At 38.5% G+C, this 21,149-nt stretch overlaps 1 protein-coding gene and 2 non-coding genes across 13 annotated transcripts in view; all 3 read right to left on the reverse strand.

Moving 5' to 3' along the window:
• EIF3A (eukaryotic translation initiation factor 3 subunit A) overlaps positions 1 to 21,149 on the reverse strand; it is a 53,219-nt gene that overhangs the window by 22,993 nt on the left and 9,077 nt on the right. For all 11 annotated transcript variants that reach the window (XM_039547721.1, XM_039547731.1, XM_039547727.1 and 8 more), the window contains exons 2-11: positions 14,984 to 15,174; positions 14,454 to 14,590; positions 12,663 to 12,826; positions 11,008 to 11,207; positions 9,119 to 9,327; positions 7,773 to 7,944; positions 6,499 to 6,603; positions 5,864 to 5,962; positions 5,017 to 5,133; positions 3,058 to 3,243 (exon numbers count right to left, since the gene is read on the reverse strand). In XM_039547721.1, coding sequence (XP_039403655.1) covers positions 3,058 to 3,243; positions 5,017 to 5,133; positions 5,864 to 5,962; positions 6,499 to 6,603; positions 7,773 to 7,944; positions 9,119 to 9,327; positions 11,008 to 11,207; positions 12,663 to 12,826; positions 14,454 to 14,590; positions 14,984 to 15,174 — 1,580 coding nt within the window. The remainder of the gene's footprint in view (positions 1 to 3,057; positions 3,244 to 5,016; positions 5,134 to 5,863; positions 5,963 to 6,498; positions 6,604 to 7,772; positions 7,945 to 9,118; positions 9,328 to 11,007; positions 11,208 to 12,662; positions 12,827 to 14,453; positions 14,591 to 14,983; positions 15,175 to 21,149) is intronic.
• LOC120369588 lies at positions 2,817 to 2,948 on the reverse strand. The gene has a single exon (XR_005583261.1). It is a non-coding gene; the product is annotated as a small nucleolar RNA SNORA19 (small nucleolar RNA).
• LOC120369590 lies at positions 5,358 to 5,488 on the reverse strand. Its single transcript, XR_005583262.1, has one exon. It is a non-coding gene; the product is annotated as a small nucleolar RNA SNORA19 (small nucleolar RNA).

Here is a 21,149-nt window from a genome sequence, read left to right on the forward strand (position 1 = left end):
GTCGCTATGGAGAAAACATTTATTATTTGATAAAGATCGCCAACCTTTTGAGACTGCTAAAAATAGAAGTACATATTAAACACTATTATAAATTGAAAAGTTATTTTAAGCTCCACTATATAAATATGGGTCTAGCTAGTGGGTTATAATACTTGGGTCTCTTTAAAAATACTGACTGTGTAATATGCCTATATTTGGGTCAAACACGGTGAATAATTATATATAAAAATATATATGAGCATGGCCTCAGGTATTGTGTACAACCATAACAGCCATTATGACAATCAATAGTAGTGCTTAATCATGCAGGTAGTCACCTTTAAATAATTTATCTAGCAGTCAACTCAAGACTGAAACACTGCACGTACAAAATGATTACTCTGAACACAACGTAAAAAAATCTAAAGACGACAGAGCTCATTCAATACATAGTTACTTTACGTACTGAGAAGCCAACTGGGGAAACAGGGTCTAGATGAAATTACAATAAGGTGGGTACAACACTTGATGAAAGACAGTACTCGAAGAGTAGTTATCAGTGGTTTGCAGTAAAATGGGGGGGGGAGGGGAATTATCTAGTGAGGTTCTGCAGGGGTCTGTCCTGGGCCAGTACTATTCAATATTTTCATTAATTACTTAAATAGTAGAGCAGAGTTTGTGCTCATAAAATCTGCAGATGACACCAAAGTGAGAGGGGCTGCAAGTACTTTGAAGAACAGGATTAGAATTCAAAACAACCTCCACAAATTAGAGAATTGGTCCAAAATCAACAAGAGGAAATTCCACAAAGACAAGTGCAAAATACTACACTTGGGAAGGGAAAAAATCAAATGGACAACTAAAAAAATGGGGAAAACTGGCTAAGCACTAGTCCTACTACCAAAGATGATCTTGGGTTATAGTGGATCACAAATTGAATATGATTCAGCAATGTAATACAGTTGCAAAAAAAGCTAATATTCTGGAGTGTATTAACAGGAGTGTCGTATGAAAGATACAGGAGGTAACTGTCCCTACTGGTGTGGCCTCAGCTAGAGTAGTGTCCCCACCTTTGGGCACCACACTTTAGGAAAGATGTGAACAAATTAGAGAGAGTCCAGATGACAGAAATAAAAAATTGTAAAAGGTTATGTTTTCTAAACGTATAAAGACGGGTTAAAAAATTGGGTATGTTGTCTTGAGAAAAGAAGATAAAAAGGAGACTGACGATAGTCTTAAAAGATGATTAGGACTGTTATAAAGAGGATGGTGATCAACTGTTCTCCATGTCCACTGAAGATGAAAGCTTAATCTGCAGCAAGTGAGATTTACATTAGATATTAGGAGAAACTTTCTGACTATAAGGATAGTTAAGCACTGGAACATGGAAGCATTCCAATGTGGAATCCCCTTCACTGAAGGCTTTTAAGAACAGGCTGGACAAATACCTTTCGGGGCTAGTCTAGGTATACTTGGTCCTGCCCCAGTGCAGAGGGCTGGACTAGATGACCTCCTGAGGTCCCTTCCATCCCTATATTTTTATTATTCTAAATGTCCACTCTCAAAATGCATCTGCAAAACAAAAAAAAGTTTGCCCTTTTTTGTTTCTTTGATAGGTAAAGATTAACTCAAAGATCTCACTCCACCAAAAAAAGTATTTGAAAGATCAGACTCTGAAACACCACTTTTTCCTGGAGAACTGGAGAACCTGAAGAGTGACATAACAGATGGAGGTTGAAATCCAACATGCAACTATCAGCCTCAACTGAGAGGGAGTTGCCACAGAATAAAGGTTGCCCAGGCAATCCTAATTTCACCCTCTCATATGTGTACCTGGTGATACAGTCTTTAATTACATGGCCACATACTAACTGGTTAGATGCATCATGGAATTTTTGGCTTCCCTCAGAAGTGTCAATAACTTACTACTGCCAGATGAAGACATTACCAGATGGACCAATAATCTAATTCAATCTGACAAACCACCTATTCCTTAAATTCTGAAATTTACAAAACATAAAATTGACAAAATATCTTTATTAGCTTATGTTTTTACTTAATTCAAAAGTACATGAATACAGCTCATCATTACAACTTGAGGGTTGTAAAACAACAGTTGGCACAATGCTCTAGAACAGTAATATCATCAATAAAATAGAGAAAGATGGAGCAACATATTACTGCAAAAAAAATGTAACAACCAAGCTTTGGGCCACTCAAACCCCAGCAGTGCCCATTAATTTATTTAACTATCTATAGACAGTCAAATCTTTCAACTACCTGAAAGGAGGTTCCAAAGAGGAGGGATCTATACTGTTCTCAGTGGTAGAAGATGACAGAACAAGGAGTAACGGTCTCAAACTGCAGTGGGGGAGGTTTAGGTTGGATATTAGGAAAAACTCTCTCACTAGGAGGTTGGTGAAGCACTGGAATGGGTTACCTAGGGAGGTGGTGGAATCTCCTTCCTTAGAGGTTTTGAAGGTCAGGCTTGACAAAGCCCTGGCTGGGATGATCTAGTTGGGGATTGGTCCTGCTTTGAGCAGGGGGTTGGACTAGATGACCTCCTGAGGTCCCTTCCAACCCTGAGATTCTATTATTCTAAATGGTTTTCCTGTGCCATAGGAAAGTAAATCAAACAAACAATTAATATTTACAAAGACACCAACAGCTTCAAAACAAGTATATCTAACTAATCCAAAAAAGCTAGTGGAATTAGAAGGGTGGGGTTCATGTAATTGAGAGGGCAAAAGGATGCTAAGACGCATTTAGCTGTCTGCTGCTAATAATCATTTTACTACTACATTAAATTTGTACACACTGACCTTCCTGATCAGTTGTTTTGTCTGAAGGGGACTGGCAACAGTAACTACATATAGTCATGCTGCTAATTAACCTTCACCTGTTTGTTTAGCACATCAGAAATAACACTGCTCAGCAATGCAATGAGAGCAGGTCAATGAAATGTGCATTTGACTAGGCAAGAAAAGGTTGAGCAGACAGAGACACAATTCACTTCATGGAATGTTGAGATTTTTTTTTTTTCCCCAACAAAAATTTCAGAAACTTAAAAATACTTACCACTATGTTTGGCGGTTTAATGACTTCAAGAGCCTTAGCGAGAGCAGAGGACATAGCAGTCAGCTGATTTCTAATTTGCTCAGAAGGCATACTTTGCAGCTGAGGGCCAAGCGGGGCATCTTCCCGAGTTGAATAATTTAAATCTGATCCAAAGCTCAGCGTTCGAGAAGTATGATCAAGGCGAACCTTTACAAAATATATTGAAAAACGATTCAGAAGATCAGGATTAGGGCACCACTGAATATTTAAAATGAGACATCAATTTGAAATATAGACTGTCAAAAAGTGAGTTAAAAGTAGTGACTTGTGCTTCCTCATTGTGGTTTTAAAAAAATCTTTTTTTTTTAATTATTACATTTAAATAATGTCTCTCTCTTCATTGTTGTAACAGTGATCCATAGCTGGGCAAATGACAACACACATGAAACAGTAAAATTGACTACACACAAAATACTATCAAATATACAAAATAAACTGAAAAAATTATTATTTCTTTCAGCTATAGTAACTTAAGTAGTACTCGTAACAACAGGTAAATACAATTCTACTGCCATAAATAACCACTGCATTGTCGGAAGGGTGATTTTAAGTTGACCGTGTCTCCGAGGCCAGGTCAACACACAAAGATGGACCAATTTCACTGGTTGTGGGATTTTAAACTTATTCAGTTAATGTGGTGCAAATGCATGTGACCCTTCTTAAACAGGTTTAAATTCGGCTTAAATTTACAGGTGCAAGGTGAAACAATGTAACCAATTTTAAACAGAAGTTTGTCCACAAAGGGGTTTGCACAAGTTTAACTAAATTTGTTTTAAACCAAGCTAAGTTAAAAAATGGTGCAACTTCAGCATGTAGACAAGCTCTAAGCATAAATTACTTTTTAAAAAAACAACTGTCCTAGATATTGGAAATGATGTTTGAACAATTAAAGAACAAAACTGTTGCTACATCTGGCTTATATTCAACAGAACAAAATGGCTTGTAAAAAGCTCACCCCCATAAAGAAGTGACTCTCCAAAGTCTGAATAAAGATAAGTACAGAAGCATGGCTGTAAGACAGAATCATTCAATGATTCTATGTAAGGAACATTGGTTTTCACCTCATGCAACTACATGAATAGTTCTTGCTACTACCCTTTCATTACTGACAGATAACTTGCCCTACTTCATTCCACTTAAACTTGACAGTAGACACCAAGAGTGAAAGCCTGATCCCAACGTAGCCACTCGAAGCTTTGACTTCAATGAGGCCTTCACTTGCAAGTGTTTTATTTTAGGTACTAACTAGACTCAATGTCTTCCCTAAATCAAATTAACAGATGTGAAGTGCTCTGAAATAAGAACAGTTTGTTTCTTCATGATCATATGCAAAAATATGGTAGTGTAGGCTACAGCTCAGGTTAATGTTTAATACATAAATATATACTTGACTTCCACTGGCAATACATCTGTTATCTATAGCAGACGTTAAAATGTCTCAAGACATTTGCTGGTTTATATCATGCCTACAGCTGGACAAAGTGTGCACCAAGTATAGCTTTTTGGAACTGGTCCTAAGTGATTACTTTGGAGCGTGCCCAAAGTTTCCAGAACTGTTTTGTTAGACTTTTGATTAAGGACATCCTGTATTAGAAAATCTGTTTTTGCTGATCCCTTGGGCAGTCACAAACAAGTTTCGCTGAAATTTATTTATTGTATTTACGTACTGAACTCCTCTTCACTACTGCAGGAGGGCTACACAATTTAAGAACATAAAAACATTAACAAATTAATGTATCAAAAAGAGATCACATCCTCAATTTGCTTCTTCCCTGTTCATCAGCATCAACTCTGTATTATCTGGGTTGAGTTTCAACCTGCTACTTTTTATCTGACCCTTGAGTTTGGCCAGATATTGGGAAGCTATAAATATAAAAATACACACACACACTTTTACAGTAGTCTTTTTATGGCACTTACTTGCAAGTCACAATGTCTGGCTGCATCGACAATAGCACGTTCTAATTGGAAAGCATCAACAAAAGGAACCAAGGTAGTTAAACGAGAAAAGTCGATGGTCTGATAAATCTGCGCCACCTGCACAATATATGAATATTCAGTTTTCTTCCCATTAAAAATCAGGTTAACAGAAGCTAAAACTGTTGCACATGCTGTAAAGTTAGCCTGATTAATTGACAGTTGGGCAACAGGTTAACCAAGATGTGTTTAATTATTATGCATATTTTACCACCATTTCAACATTTTCTTCCAACATTTTATTTAATCTTAATCTAGGATCAAGTGACTTTCCTGACTAGGTTCTTTGTCTGAAGGAGACTGGCAGCAGTAACTATATACAGCAATGCTGCTAATTAACCTTCAGCTGTTGTCTGGCACATCAGAAATAACACTGCTCACCACTGCAATGGGTTCAGGTCAATGAAATGTGCGTTTGACAAAATAAGCCTTTTTCAAATTAACTACAAGGAAACAAAGGATTGAACAGACATAAGACAAGACTGAAAAGTTAAATAAAGGAACAAATAAGTCTAGATAAAATTCTACACCAGTGTATACAGTTATTTAAAATAGATAGCAGCTGAGTTGTGTTTAACAAAGCAGTATAAAACAGGAAGGATGTGTTATATGGATGGGGAAAAAAGACTGTCTCAAAGTCATACTAAGAGCATTAGATTCAATGGCAATTTTTTACTTAGGACAGAAAATAAAATGTAACGTTTTTGGCTTCAGAATCTTCCAAATCATTCTCAAACTCAGACACCCCTGTGCACATTCAATTTTTTATTTTATTTTTTTATAATCATACCTGCTGCAGAAGACGAAGGATGGTGTTGTTTTGCAGATGTGGGACATACAGCTGCAATTCAGGTTCCTTTTCAACTTGATCTCTCACCCAGTTTAGAACCTGTCACAATGCCCAGAAAGTTACAATATCTATTGCATCTGAGAGCCCCAAAACACTCTTCAAATTTCAAGTTAAACAAACTCTCACTGTGGCTTGAACTCCACCTAAAGGTAAATGCCAGATGACATTTTCAGTTTTTCCCTCTCCCATACAATCATTTCAGTAGCTTTCCAGAAGAGTGAGAGACTGAGGCTGTGTCAACTACCAAAAGCTTAGCTCAACTGCCTCCCCAATATCACCTTCACCAGCCCAGAGAGCTAGAATTTCAAGGTTGCTCCCAAAACTATGTTTCCTTGTAGGAGCACTTTAAGTGGTGCCAAGAGATATGGCAGGTTAAAAATGCTTTTGAAAACAACTTTATATGCTATTTATATAGCAACATAGGCATACACAGCAGTGTATAATGTAAACATACAGCAATAATGAAAATGGGCCAAATGAAGTCCCTGACCCAAAGACCTGACAATCCAACCTCACTAACTGCTAATATCATCTGCCCAGACTCATGTTTCTCTAAATGCTCCTACAGGACTCACCTTGGTTACACGATCACATAGCTTTAGTGGGTGGAAATCTACTTCAAGCCAATTGTAAAGGTCCTTCACCTCTGGAACAACATGCTGCACTACATTGAACCTCACCTAAAGTCAACATAATGGAAGAAAAAATATTTGCTTAGGATAACAATAACTCAATATTGTAGTAATTACACTCAGCAACTTTGTACCTAAGAAATTAAACATACAGCTAATGAAATGCTTAATTCATTATGCTTTAATTAAAACCATTTTGATTAATCAAACATGTGATACATTATTTAAATTAGAGCACAGAATTTGTGGAATGTAGTTTTCAGCTGCAAATGTCAGAACAGAGAAAAACAAAAATTTAGTCTATGAAAAGTATTTTGATTGGGTTGGCATGCACAGCATGTTAGGCACTTCCCAGACACAAATGAAAACAGTCCCTGCATGAGTATATTTATGAGTGCATCTGAACTACTGATGTACATATTACAGCTTATTAGTAAATTCCCAAAGTTCTAAAATTAAAAGTGGCAAAAAAAATTGCTTGACGCAAAAACAATAATGCTTTAATTGTGAGAGCTAACAAGAGTTCAGTTTTCAATGCATGTAACTGATTTCAAGGAAAGGTATTTTTTTCATGAAGACTTGGAAGGTATCACCAGAAGACAATTTGTATCTCACTAACCTTCTCTCAAATCAAACAAGGGTAAGTTTTCCTAACTGCCTAGATCCTTGTAAACCTTCATTCATCTTAATGTACTAATCTTACCTTGATACACATTGAAAAATATAATATTAAAACATCTAATCTAAATAACCACCCTCCAATTTCAATATGGTAAGTCAAAAGAAAAAAAAATGAAAGTTCCTGGTCTCCAACCCCTCCAAAGCCATTGCAGGATCATTCACAGCAGCCTTCTGGTTTGCTTTTATCACAAAATGGACAATATTTATCACTATATTGGAACATTAAATTTCACTGGGTACAAAGACACAGAGTTAGGATTAGTCTATCCATGTTGTTTTTCAAATGGAGAAAGAAATACAGACCAAAGAGAGGGACTAACTTTAGCCTGACTTTCTAGCACATCAGAAGAAAGTATATTACTAGACAGTTAAATTATAAACATCTTTACAGTTGATCATGTTGAATTCTTTTACTTTAATGGACTTTTTAAATTTACTGGAATATTTTGAATTGCAGCTCCACATCTAACTATAGCAGCTTTTGCGGGAAACTACAGATTCAATATAAAACCTTGCACTCAAACACCATTATTTACCATATCATTAATAAGACTGATGCGTGTAGGTGGGGCCTGGAGGCCCAGCAGAGTGGCCAGACGTCGCTGCTTTTCAACAATGATACCATCCATATCCAGAAGACGAGCAATATCAGTTCGCTCAGGAGTTATAGGAATTGACAGAGTAGCCAAAAGGACTCGGGTTGACATCCTGTTGTTAAAGTATAATCACAAAAGATGAATTATAAAACAGAAATCTTAGAGTGTGTGTTTTGTTGGGTTTTTTTACACATATATTTCAGTTGTAAAACAGAAGCATCTAATCAGAATAAGAGCTAAGGGGTGAATGATTTATTCTTTCGAAAACTACGCCATGTCAAAATACAAGCAACACCAGAAAACAAGACATCTTAGTATTTCAGTGTTCAGACTAATTCTGAGTGCTTCTTAATTTCTAGCAGGGATAACTTAGTCGATATCAGCCCTTTATTACTCAGATCCTTGGGGGGGAGGAAAAAAAAAACAACCTTCTCTCCAAATACAAAAAAAATTAAAGAATATCCAAGGAAGGGATGGTAGCCAGAGCCATCTTAGACCTGCTTTCAGTACAATCACAAGGCCCCTTAGCTGTGGAATAACAGCTACTGACATCTCCATAAAATTGATTAATTTCATGCGATAATTTAAAAAAAATCAATTAAAAATAAGTCTAACTTAAATATGTTACTGTAGAAGGTGACATTAAATAAAATCTGAAATATGTGCTGAATGCCCAGATAAGTGAGTTTAAGTGGAATGTGAACATCTTCCTTAAATTGTACCTTCCCACCATTTTTGAATTTACAAGGGTTTGTAGGTGAACGTTACCGGTTTACAAACTCCAGAGATCAGCCATGGATAGCCAACTGCTGCTCACTGAGTGCACCAGCATGCCTCAAAAGCCTTTTCAAGGTCACACTCAGCACTGAGGTGAATGGAGTCTATTGTCTGCCTTAATAATGTACATTTGCATAATATCTTTCATTCAAAGATCTCAGAGCACTTTACTAACAATAATTAAGTCAGGTGAAGTAAGTATTTCACCATTTCACAAAATGGAGGCAAGACAGAGGTTTGGTGACTTGCTCAGGGTCTCTGTCTGTGGCAAATATGGTAACAACACCCAGGAGGTCCCAATGCTCACCTTCATTACAAGATTCGTTGAATGTCCTTCTTGCCCTTATTATTGGGACATTCTTTATTTATCCCTTTAAGCAAAGCTGTTTAGTATCTGATGCCACCCTCTCAAATAAACATTCCATCTGCTTCTTATTACACGCTAAATTTAATTCATTTGTACATAAGTGATTAAAACCAGAAGCTAGATGAAAAGCATCTCTCCCCACCTCTGCATCTCCTCTTGTGTGAGATTCTTTCGCATTTCTCTTGAGAGGTGGTACAGTCGGTGAAGTGTGGATGCATGGAAAAGAGCATTTCCTGATTTCCAGAAGACAGTGGAAACTTTGTGATAGTAATTTGCCATCAGCTGGGGTTTGGGTGGTTTCTTAGACAAGGAGAATAGTCCATGAATATCCTCCACTGCTTTGAAAGCTTCCTAAAATAATGAACAAAAGAATTATTTTCAGTATATTACTTGTAAGAAAATTAGAAAACTAAAAGCTAAAGCTTTTACGAGCATATTTAATATACACAGCTTTATCATTTGAATATATATCTATCTATAATTTTCAACTTGATCAGTTACCCATAAATAAATACATTCCTTTCTAACAAAGAAATGATTTCCATATATTGCAAATACTTTAAAACTATTTGCTAGAGCTGGGCAGTGAAGGGAATTCTGTTTCATGGAAAAATTTGGTTTCATTCCAATTTGGCACAAAACTAGAAGATTTCAAAATTCTCTATAAAAGGGAATAAACCCCCAATCTGAGGCAGTCTGCCTGGTGGGCTGCTTTGGAGCCACAGACCCTGGAAGCCAAAGGCTACAAAAGATCAGTGAGCCTGGACTCCCAGCGAGGCTCTCAGCTCTCTCTGTCAGCCCACCAGGCAGGATACAAAGGAGCCAGGTGGGTGAGCTGACAAGAAATCAAGCACACAAGGTAGTCAGAAGCCTGCCTGGTTTCCATCGGAACTTCATCAAAATGGAATGATCTTTGAAAAACATTTTGATTTCGACAAACTGGCAAATTCCAATGACAAAATGTCTCCTCAGAATTTTTTCAAAAAGCTCTATTTGCCCTTCTCTCTATCTCCCATCTAATCAATAGTGACCAGAACTGCCTCAGATTTATTATATTAGAAGCATGACAAATCTACACCTGATAAAGGAACATAATGGAAATATTTTTAAAGATTAATGTAAAACAAATTAACAAAACTTGCATTAATAACTGTAATTTTGACTTTGGCATTTCTCTAAAGGAAAAAGACTGAGTAGAAATAACAAAAATAAATTAGTATCTAAATCATGGACGGTCATATTCCACAATTTTGGGACCCTGAAAACAGTTAGAGCAGGGGTAGGCAACCTATGGCACGCGTGCCAAAGGCGGCACGTGAGCTGATTTTCAGCAGCGCACACACACTGCCCAGGTCCTGGCCACCAGTCAGGGGAGCTCTGCATTTTAATTTAGTTTTTAAAAGAAGCTTCTTAAACATTTTAAAAACCTTATTTACTTTACATACAACAATAGTTTAGTTATATATTATAGACTTAGAGAAACAGACCTTCTAAAAACGTTAAAATGTATTACTGGCACGCAAAACCTTACATTAGAGTGAATAAACCTGGCACAGCACTTCTGAAAGGTTGCCGAACCCTGAATTAGAGAATGGGGACTCTCATCACAGATTTAGGTCCCTGCTGAATGCCTCCAGAAAATCTGATCTCTCCCTTGAGAAAGCAAATTTTCAGAGATGAGGAGGGTCAACTAACTGATTTCCTTCACTTATACTCCAAGCAGTCTTTGGCAACTATATCAACGCCCACAAAAATTCATTTTCCATTGCAAATAGTGGCTTATCTTGAAGTTCTGCTTCTAGACAGCACCAGGATCAAAGCTGTTTGATACTTAATACACGTATGACTACAGTATAAATTCAACACATTAAAATTTCACTCTAAATCTTCGCATCCCTGTATGTATTTTAGATCTTGGAGAACACACTACAGAATTCAAAATTTGATGCCAGTTTGGGACTGAGGGTCTATGGATCTTGGTGCAGTAAAGTACTGTGGGTCCTGTTAATAAGCATAAAGTTTAATACATACCTGCCACAATTCCATGCTAATAGCACTGTCCAGCTGCACAAGCCTTGTCTCCAAGTGCATAGACTGGCTCTCAGGATTACTGAGGTTAATTGCTGTACTTTGGTTATGGTGGCGTTGGATCTGCCCTAAATGCATCCTCAGGTTATCGCAGAGTTTACGGAACTCAGCCTTACGAGTGTACTGCAAGCAGAACTTAAAAGCTGTGAAATTGAATGATGTTCATGTTAGCAATATTAACTATTAAATGTTAACTATTAAATAACTATAAAATTAGCTATGGCTTCAAACTGCATGATATGAAAATCAAGTTGCCTAAAGATTCTTGATTTGGAGAAGTCCACTGAAAGCCTCTCAAGAGACGAACCAGAGACTATGCCAGATAATACTACCTTGAGTGTTTTTGCAGAATTACTCAATTAAAAACCTGACAAGATCACTTTATTAGACTGTTTTTAAAATGTTTGACAGGAAACACGGTTCCTTGCTTTTATGTTGTACCAGCCTTTCACAAAGTGTCCAAAATAATTCTGAATAAAACTGTCTGGGTGGTAGAATCTAAAAGTTTCTGGTTTTGTGAAAAGCAGAAAAAAAGATTCTCATCAAGCCCTTACTGCTGAAATTCAGATTAGTCCACTGTGGCAAGTTACTTCAACATTCACAAAAAGGGGGTAAATTCTAGTTTTCTACTTCACTCTCTTTTTAAGGCTCTTTTTAAAATAAAATAAGAGTGCCTGCATTGGGACACTTCTACTGATGAAATAGCCCTTTCTCTCCCAGTGATAGACAGGAGACCGATTCTGGATGAGAAAAATCAGTGTGGCAGGGAACACTGGATGAATGATAGGAAGATCCCTCCAAGGAACAAAGGAACCCACCCACAATATGCACAATTTTGGGACACAGAAAAAAAAAATCTAGGAAAAAAAATCTAGTAACTTGGAGTTGTTTCTTTCAACAAAGGATACAAATATCCATGTTGTTATGAAAATGGAAGAAAATAAATCTAGATTATTTCTTCCACAATCCCACTCAAAAAAGCCCCAAAGGAGATTCTTTATATGCCCACTTCTCTTCTTTCAAAACTCAGATATTAAGGTCAGAAGGACAACCCTGACTTTCTCATCTTTCCTTCTCCTCAGCACAGCCCATAATAGTTCATCCAGGTATTCCCGCATGGAGTCCAATAATTTGTGATTGAAAGAACAACTATTTCAGACAGTCCGCTATTGCACCTAAAATTGGTTACATGTCATACCTCATTGGGGGGGACAACATTTGCCATAATAGATAACAAGGGGGAAATGTGCCTTCTACTTGTTATTAAGAAAATAGGTTAGAGATTAACACAGGTACAACACTACTAAATATTCTTAGTAGAGGAAACTCCTGGAAAAAATAAAACTGCTCTTGAAAGATCTGTTATAAGAAACTACTTGCATCAAGTAAGATATTAACTACAGACCAGCCATCCTGGAGTCAAGGGGCCTCAGGAGTTTCTAAAATATTGTGTGCATGCACACAAGCCTGAGAGATTAATGTGTTTTTCACCAATAGCTTTATTCAAGCAAAAGTAACCTATAATTTTTCAGCTGAGGGTGTGCACACACAGATGTGCTAAATCACACTGTAATTTACATTTCATGCTTTCATTTTACCTTGCTGTGCAATATCATGGTAGAGGCGTTCCACTCTAGAATTGTTTCGAAGAAGGTCCAAACACTGTCTGTATGATTCCCATAGAAATTTAACCCAGGGAGTCAAAAGCAGCCGATCTGTACGATCTTGAGTGTCTTCCCCACTTACAGCACTTAAGAGAACACTATTATTGAGAAAATGACAGTTAGTCCCCACGATTCTCACCCTCATCCGCTCACTTACCTTTTTCTTATTAAGACCTACAAAATAGCCCAGTCAAACTTGAACAGCAGTTTACTGTATATTTTTACATGTTCCCAAGACTTTGGCTGTTATGAAGAATTTAAAAAGAAGTCATACGCTTGTCAGTGAATTTCAAAGCTAGTTCCAGCTCAAACTGCATCCTATGTAGATAGCTGATGGTACTGAGTGGCATCCCTGAAAAGCCCAGGTTTCCTTGCTTCTGGTATTCCTCACAACACCAGACAAAAAGACTGTTTTGGGAACACCTCATCTACAAAGTCTTTCCCCCTTCCACCAAGAGAGCAGTAGACTCCTCTACTGGCCCAGACTTCCTCCCCAATTGTCCTGCAATGCTACACCAGAGGGAGCAGCAGCCGATTCAGGTGCTTTCTTGTATCTATTGACATGTGACAAAGCAGAAGTTTATGCTTGGACACTGTTTGGAAAACAGGTACAGTCACACAGTCACTGATTTCTATAACCTTCACAACAGACTACCAGCCTTAAAGCGATATGCCTAAGCAATATGAAAGGATACATTTTCTAAAAGTCTAGAAGATATGCAGATAGTGACAGCTTCCATGTGTACTTGCTTAACATCCTACTTATTTAAAATGTCTGTTTTTCTACTTCTAACTAAATCCACCCATCTCTTAGTCTGCAAGATACCAAGTCGTCTACAAATACAAGGTAAAATTTACACTTTCAGGAATATCCTAACAAATTTTAAATTATTTATGAACGTACTTGCCTATGAACTAGACCAAATAATTACTGATTTGCCCGTATCTGACCAACTACATATTCTATGGTACTGAACAGGATGATGCTTGATTAAATAATCATTTTTGTTAAGGTTACATTTGTCACAGGCTGTTAAGATAATTTCTTCCCCACCACCCAGCCAACAGACAAATCCCTTCAAATCACCAGGTAGTTTGTTTTCCTAAAGGAGGCATTAATTGAAACTTCAAACACAAACACACCCCAGAAACATCCCTTCTTAAAATATGATTTTGGAGAACTGCCTAATTACAGATTTAAAATGTCAAGAAGTTAAGATTTGACAGCATGGTCAAAGCACTTTAATGTTTAGACAGCTTGAACTGGGTTCCACCAACTCTCAGACACTCTCAGAACCATTTAAATTATTAAATACATAATCTGCCTTAATAAAGTTACATCATAAAGAATATCTGGATATTAATTGAGCAAAATTTACATTTACTCTACAAGTCAGATATGTTATTTATACAATAAAGCCACTTTTTCTAATACTGATGGTTTAATTTTACTCCAAACCTCTTATCTCAAACCTAATCACAAATCCAAAACCAGGACCTGTATATTAAATAGAAAAATCTATTTTTAAAATGTACAACTGGTAAGAGCTACATTAAGTCTTATCTAAAAAGACAGCAGAAGCACAGCCTTCAGCAGCAGTAGAAAGTATTTATATTATGATAGCACCCAGAGGCTCCATAGGGGATTAAGATACCGGGGTGCTGTAAATACACAGAAGAGACAAACCCTTACAAGGGTTTACAATTGAAAGAAAGACCTCCTACCTCTCTGGAGTTTGAATATTATCCAAGTCTTCTATATCTAGCACCATCTGCTGGGACTCTTCCTTGGCAGCTTCCGTTTTTTCTTCAGCTAGTTTCAAATAGGCTCGAACAACATCCTCTAAGGATTTGATGTTCACCTAGATCAAAGGCAGAACATTTGAAGTGGCTTTCTCCGGCAATGGGAAGCAAATATTGTAAGCATATATTCTAATTATGGTGGTAAAATCTAAAGCAGGCTTATATAGAGTAAGTCCATAAATGTAAGATCAAGTTATTATTTATTACTTGTATTAAATTTATAAATAGTGCCTAGATATACCAATCAAACCTGGAGACCTATTATATTGGGTGCTCTGCTATCTAGACTCCACCCCTGCAAGCAGTTCGGCAGGCCTCTGCAACTTGCAGGACTGGGGCCCTGGATACAAAACAATTCTATGTTTTAGAAGTAATAAAAGTTTTAAATATACAACTACTCTAACGTACATCATGCTGCGGTTGGTAAAGAATGAACATTTCACAATTCCTACCTGCTGGCAAATGTTCTTGTACTGATACAATCCTTCCTTTGCCAGGTGGCTCTTGCGGAGGTCCACGCAGAGCTCCAGATACTTCAGCATAATCGGCTCGTGGATTTTTTGCCATGTTCGATGTTTTTTGCTTTTCATAACATCATAAAGAACATCGAGGGCAGGTTGTTTCTTGCCAACCTCAAGAAATTCTGAAAATAAAAAACTCTTCTTTAGACCAGTTACATATGCAAACTAAAAGTTCTTCCACTTAAGATACACATTTTTCTATACTTCACATTGTAATTTAGAATTAATTAATAATTGTCACATTAATTGGCTGATCTTATTTTACTGAACAAAGTGAAAATATCAGTTGATGTAATGATGTCTACACTACAACATATGCCTGGGCTTAGACTCAGGTTCAAGCCCAAGCCTGCCTTTTGTCCACACACCAATCAGCCTGACTTGGGTCAGTATGCCTTCATGACCCAGGCCCTATAGCCCAGCACTGGGGTGGAGTCTGTGCCCAAGGCCCACTGGGACTCGAGTCCATAAGAACGGCCATACTGGGGCAGACCAAAGGTCCATCTAGCCCAGTATCCTGTCTACCGACAGTGGCCAATGCCAGGTGCCCAGAGGGAGTGAACCTAAGAGGTAATGATCAAGTGCTCTCTCTCCTGCCATCCATCTCCACCCTCTGACAAACAGAGGCTAGGGACACCATTCCCTACCCATCCCGGCTAATAGCCATTAATGGACTTAACCTCCATGAATTTGTCCAGTTCTCTTTTAAACGCTGTTATAGTCCTAGCTTTCACAACCTCCTCAGGTAAGAAGTTCCACAAGTTGACTGTGCGTTGTGTGAAGAACTTCCTTTTATTTGTTTTAAACCTGTTGCCCATTAATTTCATTTGGTGATCCCTAGTTCTTGTATTAAGGAAAAATTATTTACGTTTTCCTATATCTACTTTCTCCACATCACTCATGATTTTATATACCTCTATCAGATCCCCCCTTAGTCTCCTCTTTTCCAAGCTGAAAAGTCCTAGCCTCTAATCTCTCCTCATATGGGACCCGTTCCAAACCCCTAATCATTTTAGTTGCCCTTCACTGAACCTTTTCTAGTGCCAGTATATCTTTTTTGAGATGAGGACACCACATCTGTATGCAGTATCCAAGATGTGGGCATACCATCGATTTATATAAGGGCAATAATATATTCTCCTTCTGATTCTCTATCCCCTTTTTAATGATTCCTAACATCCTGTTTGCTCTTTTGACCGCCTCTGCACACTGAGTGGACGTCTTCAGAGAACTATCCATGATGACTCCAAGACCTTTTTCCTGATTTGTTATAGCTAAATTAGCCCCCATCATGTTGTTGGGGTTATTTTTCCAATGTGTATTACTTTACATTTATCCACATTAAATTTCATTTGCCATTTTGTTGCCCAATCACTTAGTTTTGAGAGATCTTTTTGAAGTTCTTCACAGTCTGCTTTGGTCTTAACTATTTTGAGCAGTTTAGTATCATCTGCAGACTTTGCCACCTCACTTTTTACCCCTTTCTCTAGATCATTTATGAATAAGTTGAATAGGATTGAGGGTCCTAGGACTGACCCTTGGGGAACACCACTAGTTACCCCTCTCCATTCTAAGGATTTACCATTAATTCCTACCCTTTGTTCCCTGTCTTTTAACCAGTTCTGAATCCATTAAAGGACCTTCCCTCTTATCCCATGACAACTTAATTTACGTAAGAGCCTTTGGTGAGGGACCTTGTCAAAGGCTTTCTGGAAATCTAAGTACACTATGTCCACTGGATCCCCCTTGTCCACATGTTTGTTGACCCCTTCAAAGAACTCTTAATAGATTAGTAAGACACGATTTCCCTTTACAGAAACCAGGTTGTCTTTTGCCCAACAATTTATGTTCTTCTATGTCTCTGACAATTTTATTCTTTACTATTGTTTCGACTAATTTGCCCAGTACTGACGTTAGACTTACTGGTCTGTAATTGCCAGGATCACCTTTAGAGTCTTTTTTAAATATTGGCTTTACATTAGTTATCTTCCAGTTGCTGGGTACAGAGGCTGATTTAATGGACAGGTTACAAATCCTAGTTAATAGTTCCGCAACTTCACAGAGTTCTTTCAGAACTCTTGGGTGAATGCCATCCGGTCCCGGTGACTTGTTAATGTTGTTTATCAATTAATTCCAAAACCTCCTCTAGTGACACTTCAATCTGTGACAGTTCCTCAGATTTGTCACCTACAAAAGCCGGCTCAGGTTTGGGAATCTCCCTAACATCCTCAGTCGTGAAGACTGAAGCAAAGAATCCATTTAGTTTCTCCACAATGGCTTTATCATCTTTAAGCACTCCTTTTGTATCTCGATCATCGAGGGCCCCCACTTGTTGTTTAGCAGGCTTCCTGCTTCTGATGTACTTATTTGGCTAGCCATTCTTCAAACTCCTCTTTGGCTTTTCTTATTACATTTTTACACTTAATTTGGCAGTGTTTATGCTCCTTTCTATTTGCCTCACTAGAATTTGACTTCCACTTTTTAAAGGAAGTCTTTATCTCTCACTGCTTCTTTTACATGCTTGTTAAGCCATGGTGGCTCTTTTTCAGTTCTTTTACTGTGTTTCTTAATTTGGGGTATACATTTAAATTGGGCCTCTATTATGGTGTCTTTAAAAAGCACCCATGCAGCTTGCAGGGATTGCACTTTAGTCACTGTACCTTTTAATTTCTGTTTAACTAAACCCCTCATTTTTACATAGTTCCCCTTTTTGAAATTAAATGCCACAGTGTTGGGCTGTTGAGATGTTCTTCCCACCACAGGGATGTTAAATGTTATTATATTATGGTCACTATTTCCAAGTGGTCCTGTTATAGTTACCTCTTGGACCACTCTTGCGCTCCACTCAGGACTAAATCTAGAGTTGCCTCTCCCCTTGTGAGTTCCCGTACCAGCTGCTCCAAGAAGCAGTCAAACTATCATCTGGCGAATTGACCACAGGAAATTGAAGCAATCCCCCTGGTTCAAGTATACTCTGTGTTTAATCCTTCCATTTTATTCTGTCTGGGGAATTGAAAACAGATTGAACCACCTCCTGCGTTAGCTGTGGCCAACAATAGGAAGTCCCTTTCCAAGCATGCTGGCACACCTGGTCACAGGACCACAGTCAGATTCTGGTACATCTCTGGTGTGAGGTGAACAAGACACTTGACTCCAGTAAGAATACTAGAAACGACGTTTATCAAGAAATATCAGAGAAGCTGCGAGCACTGGGGATTCAATGGTTAGATGATCAATGCAGAGCAGATCCAGACAGACTATCAGAAAGCCAGGAATGAGAACTGCACCTCTGGGAACTCATCCTGCCTCTTTTGTGAGGACTTTGACCAGGTGCTGGGAACTGCACAAAGCACTAAGACAACCAATCAGCCAAGATGGTGACCTTCTGACCCCTGAATCTACTACAGCACCCGAAGGAAGACAGCAGCCACTGGATCACTGTTACAAAGTACTCAGTGCTCATGCCAGTCGCTGAGGACGCTTTGCCTTCAGAGCAGCTATAGCACATCCTGGGGCCATACTCACAGGAGCTGTTTGATGACTTCCCAGAGAAGCAACCCGCCACAGAACGAGCAGCAGAAACAGAAAAAACAGAAGTAGCCTGAGGCCTGGTAACTTTCTGCATCCATGTTTGTTATTAATACAAATGAGAGATTTCTGGTTTATAACTAAGGTTAATATTTTGTCACAGGTATTTTTAGCAAAAGTTACAGACAGGTCACAGGCAAACAAAAATTCATGGGAACCTGCAACTTTTACTAAATATCCTAAGGGGAAGGAGGGAAACTAACAGTGGGAGCCCTGTTCGTTTCCCTATGAATTCTGATCCAATCTTGGGTGCTGATAGCTGCAAACTTTTCCCATAGTACAAACATTTCAGAGCAGGGTTATTTTTCTAGGCCCTCTTCTGCAGGTCACCAGCCCATTCCACTCATAGATGTGTTGCACACTCACTGCAAATTGAAAACCCCTTTAGCATAAATGGCTGGCTTGCCCACCAGTAGCCTGGAACAGAATATCCCTTTGACATTCAGGAATCTCCAGAATACTGATTGCCTAAAAGGATTGTGAAACTATAGGCAGTAAACCACAGCAAGTTTACTTCCATGGTTTATACCCCTGCCCCCCAAGCTAAAGTGGTCAGCAATTTTTAAAGATAGGTGAAATATACAAATGATATTTCTGTTGTATGTGAAAGCTTTACATATACTAGCTCTTATTGTTCACAGAGCATCAGGGAACTAAAATTTAGCTCTCCAAATACACTGAAGGAGTTTTACAAAGTATCATTTTTTGGCCTGGAGATTCCAAAGACACTTCTGCGATGATGTAGACTTCTGTAATACTGAAACAATCCTGTTTCATTTCTGTTTTCAAGCTGTTCTACTTCTGCATGCCAGACACAGTCCAGCAGGAAGCTGGGGTGTCGCACTGTCAAAATGCAGTCAGAGAGGATGTTTGTCTGAGACGACCTCATGGTAGACATCCTGGACAGGGGCAGCCACCAGTACCAGAGGGAGAAGAATTCATGACAAAGTTAGAGGCAAAGAGTGCGAGGAGAGACTTGCAGTGCAGCTCTTTGAGCAGGAATGTCACTTGAGAGAAAGACCTATTTGAGAGGCTGCTTGCTAACAGCTGCGAGAGTGAGGCTCCTGGCTCTACCCACACCTGCTGAGCCAACACCATGTCCCGAGTCTCTTCCATGCCACCATATCCTGAAAACCAGAAACTCTCTGGACAATTCTACGGTTCTGTGACCCATATAACCAGGACTGAACGCTAGCTGGACTAGGAAAATGTACCCAGTGCAGTCCCACACCCCTATGCAGCATCTCCTATTCCACACCAAATGCCCCAGAAGGGCAAAGAACAGGGAGGCTGGGGACACTCATAAGTGTGAGAGTTTCTCTTTTTTTTGTGTGTGTGCACTGGTTTCATGGTTTTGCACTGTTCACTCTTTGTGTATGCACTTGATTTTATTTAATTTCTCTTTTGGTCATTTCATGGCAGCTGGCCTGCCTATAAGGCTTTTACTATTGTTAACAGGATTGTATTGCAGAATGACAAAGGCTTCGGCTTCATTAACAAAGTTTATTACTATCACTACAGATGAACTGCATAAAACATATATTTAAAAGAATAAAGATAAAAACATGATGAGGCATAACTGGGAAGTCGTATACAACAAAAATGTCTCAATATATCTTTTTGAATCCATAAGTAAAAAACACAGTTCATCTTATCCATATGTAAAAATGCATAAAAATCACCATCCCCACTACCACATTGTAAGAAGTTATTTCATCCACAATTAAAAATTCATATTTACTGCCCCTCCCCCAGTGACAGTACTTAGTTTACTGTTGATATTGCTGTTCAGATGCATTTAGAAACATCATCATCTTCTTCATCCATTGGTCCATGCAAGTTCATAATGTGAGTGCAAAAAGCATCCCTGATTTCTGTTGCATGAGTGAATCCTGCTCCAGTTGTGATAGGTGCACTTTCTGCTTGAGTTTATTGGCCCAGCAATCCATCACTATCATACGTCCACTCCAGATGAAATGGCTCACCTATGGCTTCACAAACTTTGTGAAGAGCACAGCAAGCCACAATAATGCAGAGGATTCCAAACGATTCTGTAAACAGCACCAAATGCACATTCAACCACCATTCTACACCTACTGAGCGTGTAATTAAACCTTTGGCCAGGGTCTCTGTGATCAGCATTCTGTTTCATAACTCTAGGCAAAAGAGGATACCACAAGTCCCCTAGAACAACAGTGAGGAGAGTTACTCCATTATGACAATGTCATTTGGTAGATCCCAGTCTGCCCATGAAGGTAAACTCCCAATCAGCAGCAAACCCTATTATCATGCACTTTTCCTCAAATCAGTCTCTGTGGTCCAAAAGAGCCTGAACAACAATGGCATAATACTCTTTTGCAGTTTACATATTCTTGTGCTCCTTGAGGAGGGAAAACTATGGGAACATTAGCCCCATCAATGGCCCTGGTGCAGTTTGGAAACACTATTCTCTCAAAATCAGCAATTATTTCAGGGACATTGTTTATGCCCACAACCTTTGGATAAGTCA

This window comes from Mauremys reevesii, linkage group 7, assembly GCF_016161935.1.
Source record: "Mauremys reevesii isolate NIE-2019 linkage group 7, ASM1616193v1, whole genome shotgun sequence".
NCBI classification, from domain to species: Eukaryota; Metazoa; Chordata; order Testudines; family Geoemydidae; genus Mauremys; species Mauremys reevesii.